Source organism: Cladosporium halotolerans (genome assembly GCF_011745625.1).
Source record: "Cladosporium halotolerans strain TM138-S3 chromosome Unknown Sca2, whole genome shotgun sequence".
Classification (NCBI taxonomy): Eukaryota; Fungi; Ascomycota; class Dothideomycetes; order Cladosporiales; family Cladosporiaceae; genus Cladosporium; species Cladosporium halotolerans.
The window spans coordinates 919495-936745 of NW_027191453.1; the positions used below are offsets into that span (position 1 = coordinate 919495).

General features: G+C 58.4%; 7 protein-coding genes across 7 annotated transcripts; 2 read left to right on the forward strand and 5 right to left on the reverse strand.

The window, feature by feature from the left end:
* Nucleotides 1-117: 117 nt before the first annotated feature.
* Nucleotides 118-2038, reverse strand: WHR41_00836 (uncharacterized protein; the record flags this gene model as incomplete). Its single annotated transcript, XM_069369442.1, has 6 exons — nt 118-509; nt 571-734; nt 790-1001; nt 1063-1169; nt 1226-1695; nt 1761-2038. 6 exons carry the CDS (start codon nt 2036-2038, stop codon nt 118-120), a joined length of 1623 nt encoding a protein of 540 aa, XP_069233496.1.
* A 900-nt stretch (nt 2039-2938) lies between these two features.
* WHR41_00837 (uncharacterized protein) lies at nt 2939-6591 on the reverse strand (the record flags this gene model as incomplete). The annotated part of the gene is made up of 9 exons (XM_069369443.1): nt 2939-4237; nt 4291-4482; nt 4533-4961; nt 5014-5143; nt 5321-6072; nt 6129-6247; nt 6311-6328; nt 6379-6403; nt 6455-6591. The coding sequence occupies 9 exons, from the start codon at nt 6589-6591 to the stop codon at nt 3196-3198; spliced, it is 2844 nt and encodes a 947-aa protein (XP_069233495.1). The 3' UTR covers nt 2939-3195.
* Nucleotides 6592-7282: 691 nt separating this feature from the next.
* WHR41_00838 (uncharacterized protein) lies at nt 7283-7750 on the forward strand (the record flags this gene model as incomplete). The annotated part of the gene is made up of 1 exon (XM_069369444.1): nt 7283-7750. One exon carries the CDS (start codon nt 7283-7285, stop codon nt 7748-7750), a length of 468 nt encoding a protein of 155 aa, XP_069233504.1.
* A 366-nt stretch (nt 7751-8116) lies between these two features.
* WHR41_00839 (uncharacterized protein) lies at nt 8117-8602 on the reverse strand (the record flags this gene model as incomplete). The annotated part of the gene is made up of 1 exon (XM_069369445.1): nt 8117-8602. One exon carries the CDS (start codon nt 8600-8602, stop codon nt 8117-8119), a length of 486 nt encoding a protein of 161 aa, XP_069233503.1.
* Nucleotides 8603-10013: 1411 nt separating this feature from the next.
* WHR41_00840 (uncharacterized protein) lies at nt 10014-10918 on the forward strand. Its single transcript, XM_069369446.1, has 2 exons — nt 10014-10335; nt 10419-10918. The coding sequence occupies exons 1-2, from the start codon at nt 10115-10117 to the stop codon at nt 10846-10848; spliced, it is 651 nt and encodes a 216-aa protein (XP_069233707.1). The 5' UTR covers nt 10014-10114; the 3' UTR covers nt 10849-10918.
* WHR41_00841 (uncharacterized protein) lies at nt 10889-12060 on the reverse strand. The gene is made up of 2 exons (XM_069369447.1): nt 11681-12060; nt 10889-11623 (listed from the first exon to the last, which is right to left on the reverse strand). The coding sequence occupies exons 1-2, from the start codon at nt 11802-11804 to the stop codon at nt 11304-11306; spliced, it is 444 nt and encodes a 147-aa protein (XP_069233708.1). The 5' UTR covers nt 11805-12060; the 3' UTR covers nt 10889-11303.
* A 1340-nt stretch (nt 12061-13400) lies between these two features.
* WHR41_00842 (uncharacterized protein) lies at nt 13401-15476 on the reverse strand (the record flags this gene model as incomplete). Its single annotated transcript, XM_069369448.1, has 1 exon — nt 13401-15476. One exon carries the CDS (start codon nt 15474-15476, stop codon nt 13401-13403), a length of 2076 nt encoding a protein of 691 aa, XP_069233705.1.
* Nucleotides 15477-17251: the final 1775 nt, after the last annotated feature.

Sequence of the window (17251 nt, forward strand, 5' to 3'; positions counted from 1 at the left end):
GTGCCCGCACTGATGTGGACATAAGACCAACAAACAATTGGCACGCGTCGGACACCGGCCGTTCACAAACGTTTGGCTTACCACGTCATTCCATCTATGTCAGATCACCTGGAATAATCACTTCTCCCCCTTCCCATCCCCCCTCCCTCCCACCCCACCCCCAACCTCCACACTCTGCACCCCCACCACCTCCTCCCCGATAACCACCCCGCCACTCTCCGGGCCCCGAAACTGCTTCCTCCCCGTCGTCACCCACGTCACGGCCGCAATAGCCATGATAATCCCCACGGCCGCCGACGTGTAATTCATATTCTCGGGCGTGACGGGCGAGACGGTGGGGAAATTGCATGTGATGGCGATGAACACCAGGTACACGAGGCCGAGGACGTTGAGCGGCACGCTCCAGCGGCCGAGAGAGTAGGCGCCACCGATGGCGCGGGCGGCGGGCGGCGGGTTGCGGGTTGCGAGGGAGGTGAGGCGGGCGAGGAGGACGAGGGCGTAGGAGATGTCTGGCGTTGGGTGGTTAGTGGGTGGGGATTGGAGGTACGGGGGTTGGTGGTGAGGACGTACAGAAGCCTTCGGTTGCGATGGAGATGACGGTTTCGAAGCCGGTGACGGTGCCGAAGTAGATGCTGTCGAGGGCGAGTTGGACGAAGACGGTCAGGCAGAGGGCGTTGACGGGGATTTTGCGCTTGGGTTCGACTTTGCCAAAGAAGTCGGAGAATGGGAGGCCGCTGGAAGCACAGTCAGCTTGGATAACGTTACCGTTCGAATAGTAGGCCCACTTACCGGTCACGAGCAAAGGCGTAGACGGCACGGCCGCCTTCTGCAGTGAGCGAGTTCGATGCTCCAGAAACGATGACGGTGATGAGAGCACAGAGGCAGGTGGCTCCTGCGACAGAGCCAGTGCTGTTGAAGATGATCTCGATTACGGGCACACCGGTGGCCGTGCTGGAGGTTGCCTCAATGTCTCCCATGCAGAAGCAGAGGGCAATGAGGGCCTGCAGTGTTGGGAAAAATCAGTCAAGACTCATGGCATCAATCAAGTGTGATTGCACTCACAATGAATCCGGTGAATGCGCCGACATATACCGCGAGAACGATCGCCCTCGGCGCCTCTTTGCGTGCATTCTTGAGTTCCTCCGTCATGTGAGCTGGAGCGTCGTAGCCTGTAGTTTCCATCGTCAGCGTTCCCTCTAACTCCACAAAAGACCAGAAAACATACAGCACATCCCAAAAGCCGACTGCAACAGCCCTAAAACCGCCGTGTAACTCGGATTGAACCCCGACAGATTAACAAAATCCGAAAACACAAAGCTCGCCGGCTGCTTGTGGTCATTAACCGCGAGAATCGTCACAATGACAATCACAAACGAGCTGATATTAAAGATGAAGATCCCCTTCGAGACCTTATCCAGCAGCTTCGGCAACAGCGTATTAAACCCCAGCGCCGCGATGCCCACGCAGTACGCCACTAGAGCCGTGTGCCAGCGCTCGATGACATACGAGGGGTTGCAGAGGTTCGCGAGCCCGAGGATGAAGTTAGCGACGATGAAGTTGTTCGTCGCGCCCATGGCCAGGATGCCGATCAGCATGAACCAGCCGGCGATGTAGGAGAAGCCGCGCGCGATGGGCCGGGGCGCCATGACTGCTACCCAGGAGTATTGGCCGCCGGCGACGGGGTAGGCGGAGCACCTGTGGGGGGAGTCAGTTCGTTGGTCCCAAGGGGTGATGAGTGTGTGGAGGGCTAGGTCGCTTACATTTCTGCCATGCTGTACGCCACGCACAGCGTGAACAGGCAGACTCCGATCCAACTCCAGACCATGACTGGTGGCCCGCCGCTTTCGACGCCGATGATGAGGACGCTTGACAATGCCGTCCAGCTGGTGACTACGCTGAAACTGAAACCAATCATGCCCAGCAGGCCGAACGATCGTGTAAGCTCGCTCTTGTAACCCAGTTCGTTGAGAGCGGCATCTTCGTCCAAGTTGTGGCCCGCGACCGGTTTCTGGAGCTCGTAGTCGTGATCGTCTTCCATGTTGAAGACACTAGGTCAAAGCAATCGAAAGCAACCAAATATACATGCAGTTGGCGACCAAATCAGTCCGCTATAATAAGAGGCACACTCTCGCCTTAAAGCCCTCCTCACCAACCTCCCAAAACACCTCCATCCCGCAAACCCCAAACCGTAAACCGCGACGATCACCAACTCCCAGGCACCTATTACTTAACCAGATCTCCAACCGTAGGGCCGCAGGGCAGTGACCCGCAAGGACTTGCCTCATCAAGCAAGGCAAGCTCTCCTCTCTAGACAACGTGCAGATAACGCGGCCGGCAAATGCGACATCTCCCCGCGCCGGGCAAGCAAGCGATAGCCGGCAGACGTGACGTGACGAGAAACGTTCGGTTTCTCGGGAAGAAAGCACACGACACTTCGCACGTGGGGAGCGCGAGGGAGGGCTCGTGCGGAGAGAGAGGCGTGGAGAGTGGGTTCGATTGTCTGGGGAGGGGACCGGCGAGAGATCGTCGAAGCGAGGATGCACGATCCAGCAATGGCACGGCAGACGGAGAAATGGGATCAGCTCTCGGTGTCCTCACTTTTAGTTTCAAAAGCAAGCAATTTCACTTCCTTTCACATCACGTCGATTGTTGAAGGCGTCCTTGGCGGACGCTTCTCCAGCACCGGGCAACTCTTATCTCAGCCCCAGCGAAAGAAAGTGGGGCGGGCCACGGGTCCCTTCTTCTTAGCGCCGCCAATGGATGTTGCAGGACAGGCCGATGTCGTCGAACGATAGCTGCCCGGCGGTGTGGTGTGTCAACGACAAGTATATAAGATAAGGCGTACCTTTGTAGATCAGTACTCGAAGTCCAACTCTGGACTTCCACGATGCGGACGAAAGCACGAACACGAACACTTCATATCTCAACGACAGCAAAATGGCTCGAAATGCATTGGATATGAATACCAATGTACTATCTACAAGCGTCGACTCGCCGGCTCCAAGCCGCTGCGAGCAAAACGTTAATTACAGCGTTGGGAGCTCGCGAGCTCGAACCTCGTGCTCATCATCGCACACAGTCCCTCATACAATCCCGCGAAGCCAAAGGACATCGCGCATGACATGACATCGTCTCTTTCGTGGCCCGCAGCTAAACATGACAGTGAAGATCCCCCTCTTGCGCCTCGACTGTGCCTCAACCAAAGCTCCCCCCACCAAGCCCCTCCATACTCCCATTCGGCAGCCCAAAGAACTCAAACCAATCGCCCACATTCAGCGTCGTGGGCACAATGGGCCCGCCGTACGAAGAATTGCTGTACTGATCGTCGGCCTGCTGCGGCCCCGACATCGCCTGCAGCTGCGCCCACGCGGCCGGGTCCTGGTGGTACGGCGGCATCTGCTGGACGGGCTGGGAGGACTGGTCCATGGGCATCGCGGGCGGCTGCATCTGCGGCGCGAACTGCTGCTGGGGTGGCGGGGGCTGCTGCTGGCGCAGGGCCGGGTCGACCATGTTCTGGTTGGGGCTCTCTAGCGGGAACATGCCGTTGGTCTCGGGGGGAAAGAGCTGGTCGGGCTGGTAGTTTTGCCAGAGGTCGTCGGAGATTTTGGGGGAGTTGCGGGTGTGCAGGAAGAGGTCGGGCGGGGTGCCGGGGACGGAGTAAGGCATGAAAGGCGTTGTGGGGCGGGTGTTGCTGCGGGAGGCGCCCATGAAGGCGTCGGTGGCTTTTACTGGCTGGGGCTGGTTGGAGGCGAGCTGGGGGAGTTGTTGCGTCTGCTGTCCCTGCTGCTGCTGTTGAGGCTGTGTGTTTGGCTGTTGTAACTCTCGCGAAGGGGTAATGTTTGGCGATTGCGGCCTGGAGCGCTCGTATGACATCTGCGGTGCAGGTGGGCCGTTGGTGTATCCGAACTCCATCTCTTCGAACTTCCGTTTGTTGCTGTCGTTCGAGACAGACTCGGTTGGAGTTGCGTCCTTGGTCTTGGTGCCACTGTGACCATTGAGTCTGCCTTTCTGATGACGCCGACCAGCAGCTCTCTGCAGCCTTTCCTCCATTGCCTTATTTCCGAGGATGGAATCGAACAGGGTGTGTACCATCTTGGCCACTAGCCAGACTTTGGATACGTCCTTGAGCGCGTTCATACAGATCGCAATCCGCCGTTGTGTGACCGACACTATCGACTGGTTGGACGAACGCATTTGGTAGACGTGCATGATAAGCGCTGAGAATAAGCTGTAGACACTGCACCCGCTGTCAGTAACGTTGCACGAACGCAGCTTGGACTGTTGTCTTACATGAAAGCAGGGGTGAAGCGGAGCTGGTCGTGAGACTGCAACGCTTCCACAATGGAAGTGATCATCCCTGCAGCTTGGTAGGCGATGGTCCTTGAAGGGTAAGCTGGCTCTTCAAAGAAGCCATTTGCTTGCCGGGACTCCGCTGATCCTGCCGGTGGCATGTGTGCACGGTGCAGTAAACAAAGCGTAGTGCTACATGAGGTCAGTAAGCGCGAAAAGGGCACGGGGTCTGCGAGACGTACTAGTAATTCGAGTGTAGCAGTGCCGACCAGAAATGGTGGCGTTGAGGTTCCCATCGTACTTCGGGCGGACAATTCTGCAGCCAATCTGCGAGGGCCATGTCGCTGTGTGTCAAGTCCAGCGCATTGTTCCGTCGCACTTTTGAGGCAACGGAATATTGTTGAGACAACACCAGACCCATGATCTCGCAAAGCTTGACGTAGTTCAGGAAGAACTGTACGTGGATCGGGTCAGGGGGGTATTCCGCTGGCCGATCGGGCTCATCATCGATGAAGTCGTCTTCCGATACCATCTCGACATCCGAGTCTTCAATATTAATCGACACCGGTCGTCCAAGAGCAACGGCTACCGACCGGTCGCGCGTGAAGAGTGTCCACCAGATGCGTTTCCAGAGTCGCTTGTCGGCTTTACTGAGCTGTGATGATTCGATACTATGACGCGTTAAGCGAGATTCAGTACACGATAGCCACGAATGTGTCTCACCTTCTGTGCATTCCTGACCCCTGTGCTACAATTATAGCGACGCGACTCCAGTAGAAAACGTTTTTGGTCACGTCTGAAGCGATGTCAGACCAGGCCGCGAGTGGATTGCCTGGCACTGCGTGATACTCACCTGCAAAAGTGTGTTAGCGAAGTTCTCTAAGTATTGAAGTCTTGTTTCAGAGGGTAATTGGTCTGTGGCGTTGACGGCATTTGAACAGTCGTTTGCAGCTATGCAGTATTCGCAAAGCACGATTTGTGGTCCCTGGAACGTGGGACGAGGCGGAAATGATAGAGACCTTAAACATACCTTCTGGTCCCTCCCACCACCAAGCGAGCAGGATCAAAGCCTGCACGATGGTGACTCTGTCGTCCTCGTAATTCGCATCGTACAAAGCTTTCGCGCGTTTGTAGAAAGTCATTGCTGCGGGTGTTGTGGAGCCATTAGCATCCATTAGTTGGGGATTACTGCATACCCTGGAGCCAGCCAAAAGTATCGCCTGAAGTAAAAGTAACGATGGAGGATTTTTCGAATCTCGGTAGCGGCGCATGAACTTGCTGCGGTTGATGACTGGCACCACGGGCGCGATCCACTGGAAATAAGCGTCGACGAGTTCGTCGCACAGCGCTCTGGGAGGGAGGAGGAAGGCTCCTCGTTGATGCAGGATGTCGATTTCGACATTGTCGAGTTCATTGACGCGGGCCCTTGCTCCTCGGACGTTCTCCGGTAAAGGATAGTGCACTACGTCGGTTGTGCCGTGCTTGTCCTGAACGAGAAGAGAAAGATTGGACGATTCTCCAAGGTATGCGACGCGGCCAGCTTCTTTGATTGGAGCTCGCGCAAACTTGGGTTTCATGTAGTGAAGGTAGGTGTTGTCGGCAGCGCGCTGCTGCGAGGCAAAGCCCTCTGGCGTCTCCGTGGGCGGGAGTGCAGCCTGTGTGTTTGCGCCAATCTCGTCCGTGTATGGTTTGCTGCTACTGAGAGAGTGTCTGCTAGCCTGGGCGCCAGATATTGCAGCAGGGGAGCGATCGGTCGTCGAGCTGTAGGACCCGCGTCGGTCGCTGCGTGCATAGTGGTCAGTGACCTGTGCTTCTAAATATCCTTCATCAATCCATACCTTTCCGACTCCTTCTTGCCTGCCGTCTTCTTGCGCTTGGGCGTAGGGATCTTGCAATCGATCGAGAAGGCCACGCAGTTTGTACATGGTACGCCGAGGCTAGCCGCGTCGCATCGGACCTGTAGGCAGAATGAGTACGCTGGCGTTTCCGTGAATCTTCGACGTCGGGAGTGTTATCGCACCTTTCGCGCATGACACGTCTGGGAGGTCGTTAGCAGACGTCAGGGTACATCAGACGAGACGAACTTACTTCACATGCTCGCGATGCGCGTTGCCTGATTGGGCGGTCAGCGCTGCATACCACAGTATTTGTTCGCGATCACTACCTTCTGAAACTGGGCTGTCCACTCTGTCCGCTCTGGCCTGGGCTCTGATCTTTCTGCGCGTCGCTGGCGCTGGCGGTGTTGCTAGGGCTGGGGCCGCCAGCTCCGCCCATGTTGGCGATCGGTCGCTGGTCGGCCATGGCGGGCAGGCGGTGTGCGCGAGGACGGCGAGGCGTGTGGTCGGTCCGGTCTGGGTCGCGGAGGGTGTTGCGACGTGGTATAGTTGTCGCGGGAGACGTGCGCGTCCGGGACACGGTCTAGACGTGGCAGGGCAGACCCGGTCGCGGATGTGCTCTTCGCGATGCCCTTATGCGGGGAGTCGCAGCAGCAGGCGCGGCGGGAAAGGCCGCCGGGGTGCGCCGGGAGGGCGTCGTTGCGGGCGGAGTGGCAGGCGAAGGAAGGCGGCGAGGCTCAGCGCGTGCTCGCCGCAGACCGGCTCGGAGATGGCAAGCGCGACAGGCAGCAGGGCCGGTCGTTGGATTTCAGGCGCGTGAGGTGTGTGTGTCAGTTGAGCTGCCTCCCTTTCGTTTCTGGGCCGAGGCTCGAAAGCTGCGGGCCTCACGGCGCGCTCGGCGCCTCGTGCGCCGCTTTGCAGCCCGCGTCGATCGTGCTTGGCTGCTTTTCAGACGCCGCCGGCGGGCGCGGGAAGCCCTGCGAGAGGGCCTCGCGTGAGCCACCAAACCATCCTCCCATTGACTTTCAGGTGCGTTGTTTGGACAAACTGTCTGCATAGCCGCCCTGGTAACTGGGATTCCCGCGGGTGTCCGGAGACGTCGTCGCTACAGTCGACCGCAAACCAACATTACGTATACCTCCGCACAATCACAAAACATGGCATCCCAAGAGCCCAACCCCAACGGCTCCTCCACCTCCACCAACCCAGCAGCAAACATCCTCACCTACCACTGCCTCTGTGCTCAGCTCAGCCTCGCCACCACCACGGCGTTGGAGGACCTTCCCCAACGGCAGATGGATGCAGCAGCGATTGCCACAGTCGGCGACTTCGCTTCTCCGACGAGACCGACTCTGACGATGCAGGCCCTCTCTGCGGACGTCGCAGCCACAGTTCTAAAACTGGACGACGGGTTTGAGAAGCGTTACGTTGTTCGTTGCTCGCGATGCGGCTTGGCTGCTGGCTATCATCTGGACAAAAGCCAGTTCGGTGGGACCGAAGGCCAAAGTGGTCCCCAGGCGGATGTAGTCTACATTCTCCCAGGAGGGCTGCTGACGACTGAGGAAATGATGGCGGGCAGGAGTATGGAGGCTGAAATCGGGAAGGTTGGTCTAATGACAGCGTGAGCTCGTTCGATGCTTGGAGTTTCTCAAACCCAATGACACCCTGCGACGCAGATGGTGCTCCACGGCCACGCTCAGTGCCTACGTATTCACGTCCTGAGAAACACACCGTGACTGCCAGGGTTTGCCGGTCGCACTTGGAAATTGATGGAGTCTCTGAAGCACAAGCACCATGCTACTTGTGACTGCAAACCAGGCGCTGCTTCGGCCAATCTTCAGCGCAAGCCATTCCAATCTTGGAGCAAACATCCACTTGAACGGGTTTCTTCGGAAGACAACGCGCGTATGCAATTCCTCTATCTCGCTACCGTTGCGATTCCATGCCAACGAATGCGGTACAAATCACCCTCGTCAACGCCACCCAACCCTCTACGCGCCCTGCGCGAAGTTCTTCTTCTCATGCTCCATGATATCCGCCACCTTCTGCGCGCTCGCGCTCTTCGGATCAAACTCATACCCAATCCACTCCCTGGCCAGCCGCCTCGCCAACTCCAGCCCAATAACGCGCTCGCCCATGCACAGCACGTGCGCGTCGTTGCTCAGAATGCTCCTCTCGACGCTGAAGCTGTCGTGCGCCGTCACGGCGCGGATGCCCGGCACCTTGTTGGCGGCGATGGCGACGCCGAGCCCCGTGCCGCAGACGAGGATGGCGCGGTCGGCGTCGCCGCGCGCGACCATCTGCGCGGCCTCGACGGCCGGGTGCGCGTAGGAGGTCTTGTCGCTCTTGTCGAGCACGCCGACGTCGACGACTTTGGCGATGCGGGCGTCTTTTTCGAGGTCCGCTTTGATCGCGGCGCGGTAGCCGAGGCCGGCGTCGTCGCCGCCGAGCACGATGGTCATAGGCTTGGGGGCCATGGTGGCTGTCTCTGTGGGGTATGTGGGAAAGGTGGGTTGGGTTGGGTGTTTATAGCTGGCTCGTGTCGCAGCCGACTGTGGCGGGGTTCACGTCGACGGCGTCGCCTTCGGTAACGTGCGGTTCTTCGACGCCTTTGGCTTCGTACTTGACCGGGTTGGTAGCGACGGTCGTCTTGCAAGTTGACGAATGCGGTTCTTTCGTATCTGTTACTTTGACCTCTCCAGTAGAGTTGTCCGTGATCTTCTCGTGGAGGTACTTGTGGTCGACGTCGAGCTTGGAGGTGATTTGGATTTTGCTGTGGTCGTCGTTGGGAGAAGGCATGGCGGGCGAAGAGCGAGAGAAGGGTATTTATTGCGACCGGACAAATGTGGCCACCGGAGCTGCTCTTTGCGGCTCTTTCTGCCCCTCGTGCCGGGTCAATCGAGGTGGGATACTCGAAAGAGGGGTCGATGGTCGTCGGCTACTGAGCCTGTGAGGGCGGCTTACGCTGTTGGGTATGCCGAGACCCTGGGCGCTGACTGCTGTGGCGTGTAATGATGATCTGAGCTTTTGAGGGGTTCTGGACAGTGGTTTCGTAGATATGATTAGATCTTGGTTTTTCTTTCTGATGAGTTGCTTTGCTGCTCTAGCGTATGAGGCTGATGATGAGGCCTGGGTGGCGTTTGTGGACAGTCGTCGTGAAACGTGAGCTTCAAAAGTCGTCCAGACTACCTAGAAGCTCGGCCCACGCTCCTCCGGAGTCCAGCCACGACGCATCAACCAGACAGGTACATGGCCAAGCGACAAGCGGAGTGGAAAAGTGGATGGGACATGCAGAGCCCTTTTCCAGTCTTTCATAGGCCATCCATCGGCTTACCGCTTTATGTGTGAGGGCTCGTGCCTGTCAGCGTCTGTACCTGCATGCTCGAGCTTTTGTAGACACAAACATTGTAGATTTTAGTAAAACGCCCTTGATGCCTTTTAGCTGTGCTTATCAGACGACTTGCTCTACAGAACTGTCTGCATCAACATTCTTGTACCAACCTATCCCAAACCGAGACAGCTCAAACCCCTCCCTCGGATTGCAAACGTCCATACCTCGGCATGCCGAACATCCATCATGGTTGTACGAGCTGGTCTCGTCTCATGGGCCTAACAGCAGAGCAAACCGGCAAAGACGAGCTTGAGGCATGCGCGTCTGCATTTAGCTTTCCTCAAAGTCAACTTTCCCAAGCTCCAAATTACGCAAGTCCATTCCCGAGAGGCCGGCCATGTTTTGCGCTTCGCCGTTTCTCGGAGTCGCAAGCATTGCGATTCCAAATGCCCCTCTTCGCCCCGCACTCGAAAGAAAGTGTGATGGGTGGTGGATGGATGCAACGTCATGGCGTCAAACGTGCTTGATCAACAACGTTTCCACAAACGATAACACAATATTCGCAGTCTCTGTAAACCTGTAAAGTACAATATAGTAACACCGAGTAAAAGCAATCTTCTACCCGTTCCGGAGTCCGACAACTCGCATCAGACGCACGATGGCCCCGCAAATCACGCTCTACTTCCTCCAAGCCTCGCGCTGCATCCGCACCGCCTGGCAACTGCACGAGCTCAACCTCGACTACGAGCTCAAGTTCTCGCCTCGCGTCGGCGGCCTCGCCCCGCCCGACTTCAAGAAAGAAGCAGGCGGCGGCCTCGGCAAGTTCCCGGCCATCGTCGACAACGGCGTGACCATCACCGAGAGCGGCAACATCGCAGAGTAAGGGAATCCCGAAAGCCTGCAATGGACCAGCTCTCTCTCAGGTATATGCAAACGAGCGCCGCTAACGCAGACTTGTCAAGATACCTCTGCGACACCTACGACACGGCGCACCGCCTCCTCCCACCCCTCGGCGACCCCAAGCGCTACGCCGTGCTCCAATGGGTGCACGCGGCCGAAGCGACCTTCGCCCTGCACGGCATCGCGGTCCTGTACGCGCGCTGGCACCAGAAGTCCGGCAGCGTGGAGGAGACGGAAGCCGGGCTCTCGAAGAACGTGCTGAACGACCTGGACTTCCTCACCGTGGAATTGGACAAGAGCCCCGGGAAGTTCCTGTTTGGCGACGAGCTGACGGTCGCGGACATCCAGGTGCACTTTTCGGTGGCGTTTGTGCTGGCGAGGCAGCTGGGGTTGCAGGGGAGGCGGTTCGAGAGGCTGGAGAGGTACTTGAGGGATTGTGAGGGGACGGAGAGTTATAAGGCTGCGGTGGAGAAGACGGGGCATGAGATGTAAGGTAGTCGGGGGATCGGGACGGGAGAGTGGTCATGTGAGGCTCATGAAAATATCAAGTACATTCCTACCACTGCAATGACCTGGGGTTGTGGTGTGAGAAGCAAGTGTGAAGACCATTGATCCAATGACTTCTTCAGCAAAAAACGCAGTAAAACGTGATGACAGTGGCGAGGCTGTATTGGTTCCTTTTAGATCTTGTTCATGGCATTACATCGTTACTGATTTTATCTGCCCTCCAGCATGCATCGTAATGGTAAACTATGCAAATCATGGCCGGAGCCCCCGGCATGTGTCGCAAGTCCAAAGCATGTCCGCAATGCTTCGTAGACCCTTCATTCTGTCGAGCATCAACCACTATCTTTCAAGTGGAGCTCTCCCAACAAGTAGTTGGCATATCCAAGATCATTGAAGGAAAAAGGCAAGTTCAGAACATCTCAGAAGTATACATGACTTCTTTACTGAGTGCTCTTGCCAGTACCACCGACAGCGTTGTTGGACATCGAGCCAGCGGGACGGACAGTCTCGTCGCCCTGGCGGATGTTGCCGCGAATGTCGTTGTCGCCGGGGCGCTGCTCGGCGGCGATGGCAGCCTTGTCCTCGGGGCCGCCCTCGCCCTGGAAGTCGGCGGCCTTGGTCTGCTTGCCGGTGGTGGGGTTGATGGAGCCGCCCTCGGACAGAGGGATCTGGCGGTTGTCGCTGGCGCCCTGGCCGCCGATCTTCACTTCGGCGCCGGGGAACTTCTGGCTGACGCCTTGGTCGACGCCGGACTCGATGGCTGGAGGGGAGGGTTAGTGCTGGAATTGAATGGGCGAGGGCGCATTGCAGGTCTTACTGGAGTCAGAGGCGGCGTGGGCGTGGGCGTTGACGTCGGGCTCCTTAGCGGCCTGGGAGTTGAGGTCGCGCTCGGCCTGCTTGGCGATGACCATCGGGTCCTGTCCCTGGTAGTCGGCAGACATTGTGATAGATGTGTTGTATGTTGGTGGTAAAGAGGGAAGGTGTTATGTGTTTGTTGGTCGTGAAGGCGTAAGATGGAATGGGTATCAATGAATTGTATGTGAGGAGAGAAAGAAGAGATGTCTTTGCAGTGCAGACATCGAAAAATATCAATCGCTGCCCCTCACTGCTCGCGTGAGACGGAGGCAAACGTCATGCCTCCGTTATGGCGTCAACGGGTCGAGCGAGGGGAGTTTCTCGGAAAATAGTGGGACTTTTGAGATGGGCTCAGAACCGCCTGGAAATTGGCTCGTAGAGACATGGGTGCTGGACGAAACGATAATGGTGCAATGCTCGTGAGTCTGGGAGTGCACGAAAGGTCTCGACTACGTAGACTTAGGGAATCAATGTCACAATGACAAGAAGTGCAATGCACAACATAACGACTGATCGATCTAGCAGCCCCTCGAGAATCACAAAAACTCATCATTCTTCAGAGCCTGCTATCCTGCTACGCGCCAAACGATTCAAGTCCCCCAAGGAGTCCCACTCCACCAACGCGATCATCGATTCAGGCACGAAAACTCCCGCCCACGCAGAACAGTCACAAAATTAGTCCAGACTGACCATCGACTTTTCCCAACAATTCCAGCGCCTTCTCGGGCAGCAATTTTCAGCTGGTGGATGTGCCTCCTTGACACACGGTTCAGTTGCGAGCCATTGTGATGATGCGCAGTGAAGTCATTAGTCTCCAATTCGAGCTCGGCGCTTTTCGCGCGCGAGGACGACGGCGGCGGCACGTCTGTTGCTGTCACAGAAGAATGATTCACGCGCTCATGCGGGTATACTGGCACGATGCGTCTGATATTGCGAGCATGTTATCACACATCAAGGCCCATGATTGCCCTCACGGCTTGCAAGCAATACCGTAAGGTAGTCCATCATGGTTCTCAGCAGCGAAGTCGGAATTTGCTCCGAAGAAGCCATCGAGACCGTGCCTGTTCGCCACAGCATGCAGACATGGCGAGATTGTTCCTGATGCTTGGGCTGCGCATGCTCAGCTGTCAGGTTCAGATTCTTGTCCAAGTATGTACTTTGATCCAATCGCGATCTGGCCAGATTTGCGAAAGTATTGCTACCGCAGGCAGTTTCTAGACTTTTGTTACCCTTAACCGGGCTAGATCTCTGTCCTTTTGTCAAAGCAGCAATATGACCTGAATCTGGCCTGCAAGCATACACCGTCTTCACTGCACAAGTCACGCCCAGAACACCGAGAAAGCAAATGAAATTAATGAGAAGTATGCTCGATGCAAAATTTGTACAAATCGCTATGATGCTTTCCACACTTTTCATCCAGAAGAAAAAGAAGAAAGAGAACTCGTCGCGCGGCATTATGTATCGCAAACATGGACAGAACAGAAGAGCCGAGCTCGTTTCGGTTTTCTCCCCCCTCCTCCCAAACGCCATCGCCATGAATGAAGAGAACAGCAAAAACCCAAAAACCAAAACCCGTGGGATATCGCTCGCCTGCCCATCCAACCCCCAAAACCAAAAACGCCATCATCCAATCTCACCCACCTCTCCAACTCTCCAAACCAAACCAATCAGACAAAGCTCACTCAGACACCTCCCCCCATCCCATCCAGCGTCCCCCTCTCCCCCTCAAACGAAAAAGCCCTATGCCTCCCGCCGCCCACGGCCTCCCCCGTCCTCGCATCCACCACATCCTCCGCATTGACCCTGCGCGGCTCCGCGGCAGCGCCCAGCTGGTCCCCGCCCTCGCCCGCCCCCGGCGTCGTGGGCGTCGTCGCGGCATCAACTCCATTGTAAACCCTCTCGCGGTGCTGCAGGGCCTCCTTCTCGCTCAGCTGCTTGCCGTCCTTCTCGCGCACGACCGGCATGTCGCCGGGCATCTCGAAGATCTGCAGCTGCTTGGAGTCGGCCTCGGAAGCCGGGGAGAAGAGCGTGGCGCCCGAGGTGGAGGAGTAGGTGCCTTCGGCGCCGGGGCTGGTGGGCGAGCTGCCGGGGGGCAGCAGGAGGCCTTTGCGGTCGGCGTCGTGGTGCGTCATGCCGAAGGGGAGGGGGGCGGAGCCCGCGAGCTCGGCCTTCGGGTAGACGTGGGGCGTTTTGCCGGCGGGAGGTTGGGAGGTGCTGCTTGCGCTGCTGGAGGTGGGGCGGTCGGGTGTTGTGGTGGTTTCTGCGGCGGCGGCGGCGCGTTTGCGGGTTTGGCGGCGCCGGTAGAGGAGGAAGATGACGGCGAGGATGGCGAGGAGGGCGACGGCGCCGACGGCTATGCCGGCTATGGCGCCGGCGCCGAGGCTGGAGCCTGATGGGGAGGATGGGCTGCCGCCGTTGTCGTTTTGGCTGGAGGCGGAGTCTGTGCCCCAGTTTGGTGAGGTCCAGAGCGAGTCGTCTTGGGAAGCGTTCGCGGGCGGGATGGCGACGAGGTTTTGCTCTAATGTCTGATCCCAGTGAACCTGAGCGAGCTGGAAGCGCGCGACCTCGTAGTCTACTGTGATGTATGCTTCTTGGAGGAAGGTGCGGCCAAGCGTGTACTGCGAGTCGTTCGCCGCCCGCCTCAGTGGGAAGTAGTAAGAGGTATTCTGCACACCTGGGGTAGGAGGCTGCACTGAGAGGTCGAAAGCGGCGTATGGAAGGGTAATCCTGACCGTCTCCTCGCTGTTAGGACCTTGACCCATGACAAGCGATATGCTAGCGTTGCGGTCCACCAAGTCTTGGTGATGCGTGTCGTTGATGAGGTACAAGCTGCTTGCGTTGTCAAAGACCAGACCAAACTCGTACTCAAAAACCTGACAGGCTTCCAGGGGAAGCCAAAGTTCAGGTACGGTCGCATCAATCAGTGCGTAAATTGGCGAAGGCAACAGCTCTGTGCCAACAGGGTTCGATTCCATCTGTGAGGGCGTAGAAATTGACTGCACTGAGACCATGAGGTCGCGCTCGTTGTCTCCCGCAAAAATGAAAGTGACATTGTTGGCATCGTATTTGTTGACATCGTACCCACCGAGAGTTAGCGACGCAAACGTTCCGGTGAATCGGTAGTGAGCGCCAGCTGTGTATCCGAACGAAACACTTGGAATCATGCGCTGCTCCTTCAGCTGCGTCATGTAACTTGGCGACTGCGTATTGAAGTCGGTAAAATTCGATGGCTTGGGGTTGATTCCGAAGAAGCCCAGGTAGTACGTGGTCGAAGCAAATGCGCCGACGGTGGTGTTTTCCAGCGTAGGCCCGCCTTCACCTTCGCCACCCAGACCCACGGTGTCAAACCCGAAGATGCCGTTGGTGGCGTGGCCCAAGTTCCGGCCAACCCACAAGTCGTAGATTCCGAGGTATTCGAAGGTTGAGGAGGTGTCGTTGTCAAAAAGCCAGCCACGCGACTCCGAGCATTGATCTGGGTCTGCGGATGTCGAGCATCCTTGCGGCAAGACGACCCAGGTCTGGTAGACGCCAAAGGAGATGAGAGTGCGCACGAATTGCTGAGGCGTGCCAACTCTGAGAGTGAAGGTCGACCACTGGCCGTCAATGCCGTCCCAGTTCTGATCCGGCGCAACAGCGATGGGCGCGGGGAGGTTGGAAGCGGCCTGGCGAGGCTCCAGAGAATACGCGATGACGGGAGATGCGGTGATGGCAAGCAATGCGCTCGTCAAGAGCAAGACGCGCTGAAGGAGAGAAGACATGTCGGGCAGGCGCAGCGAGCGATGGGCCGTGGACGGCACGATTCAGGCACTGATGAAGCGGGCGCCAGGAAGTCGCATGGTACGACGACAGGTGCAACCGGCGGGCGGACGTACCTGCGTCTGATCGACTGGCAATGCGCTACCAGGCGCGGAGGGACGCAGCGGTCGGTATGTCGGAGTCGGGCGGGTGGAGTGAGGTCTGCAAGGAGGGAGAAAATAAGGTGGTGAGTGAGATGCCAGGATGCCAGGATGCCAGGATGCCAGGATGCCAGGGCTCGGGGAAGCAAGCGAGGGCTCAGGCGATCGGGTTCACTTTGCGCGCGGGCGCGCTCAGCTTGCGCACGCGAGTCGAGGCTTATCTAGGGTGGCGGACGCGCTCCGCTCCGCGCCGCTCGCTAGGCGTGATGGCAGGCAGAACGCGATGCTAATAATTAAGGTATCACAGATTGTCCCGCCAAGGTGTCGCACCGGGCACTCGAGGCACAGAGCTACCGAGGGCAGTCCGGGCATGGCTGTGCAGGGGGAGGGGGAGGGAGCGTGGGCGGGCAGTGGGCGGGGTTGCGCGAACGGAGCGTGGCGAGACTGATGAGAGTCTGGACAAGCTCAAGGCCTACGACCGGCGCTAGGCCGCGCCGGGCGTAGCTCTGGCAGAGACATGGGCACGACGCAGGGAAGACAGCTCGCTGTGCCGCTGACGCTGCGCTGGTACGGGAATGTGTTCTGTTTTTGGGTGTTTTTTTAAGGTGTGAGAAGGCCCGGCGACCGACACGCTGGCGTGGGAGGGGAGGGTGGCAGCCGCGCCTGCAGACACGATGTGCTTGCGCAACCGCGCCTTGGCTCGTCGCCGCCTCGGACTCGCCGACTCGACCTGCGTTGACATGTTCGCAGGCTTTGGAGGCAACAGTACCTACTACAAACTACTGTGCCTAGTCCTGCCTTACTCGTCTCCGCGAAGAACAGCACTCGACAAACGTGTTCGCCCCACGCACGCACGGTCTGCCCACGCCCCCGGGCGCTCGCTTGGGCGCCGGCTCTTGCGTGGGTGAAGGCCCCGTCTCTGCGCCTCACCGGTTGCCGGGAACCCTGTCCGCGCCCGGGCTTGGAGCCCGCACGGCGCCGCGCCGCCACGCCCTCTCTCACGCTCTCTATAATACGTAACGGCGTGAGACACGTGCTAGCCTTTCTCGCCCGACTCACGGTGCTGCTTGCGCGAAGGATTGCTGCCCGCGACGCCGGCCGGCCGTCGCGCGTCGTGCTTGTCCGCGGGCCTCATCTCCCTCGCCCTCCGCTAATTGTTGCACGCGCGATATGGCGGCGGTGTTAACCTCAGACGCGCGCTGCCTGCCGCAGAGGGGTGGACGCGGAACGACGAGCTGGGGTGTGCCGGCGTGGCATGGCATGCGCGGACGGGCAGGGTGCCGCGCGGGCGGGCCATGGCTTGCGTGAGGTGCAGCACCGCGGCGAGAGCTGAAGGCGGCGGGCATCGCAAGGCGGGCGTGATTGGGCCAGCGCACGGCAGCAGAGGAGGATCGGGGTCAGCTCACATGCAAGCGTGCAAGCGTGCAAGCATGCCAAAAGACTCGCGAACGTAAGCTTCCCGCCGCCGGCTTGGAGCAGCCCTCGAGATCGCACCGCCCTCTTCCGCACGCAGCAGCCTGAGCAGCCCGTACAGCGCCCACGTCGCACGCGCAGGCGAGGCCCGCCGCAAGGGCGCGCGCGCAGTGTCACCGTCGGGCGCGGCGGGCATCGCGTGTCGCGCGAGAGGTGAGGTGCGC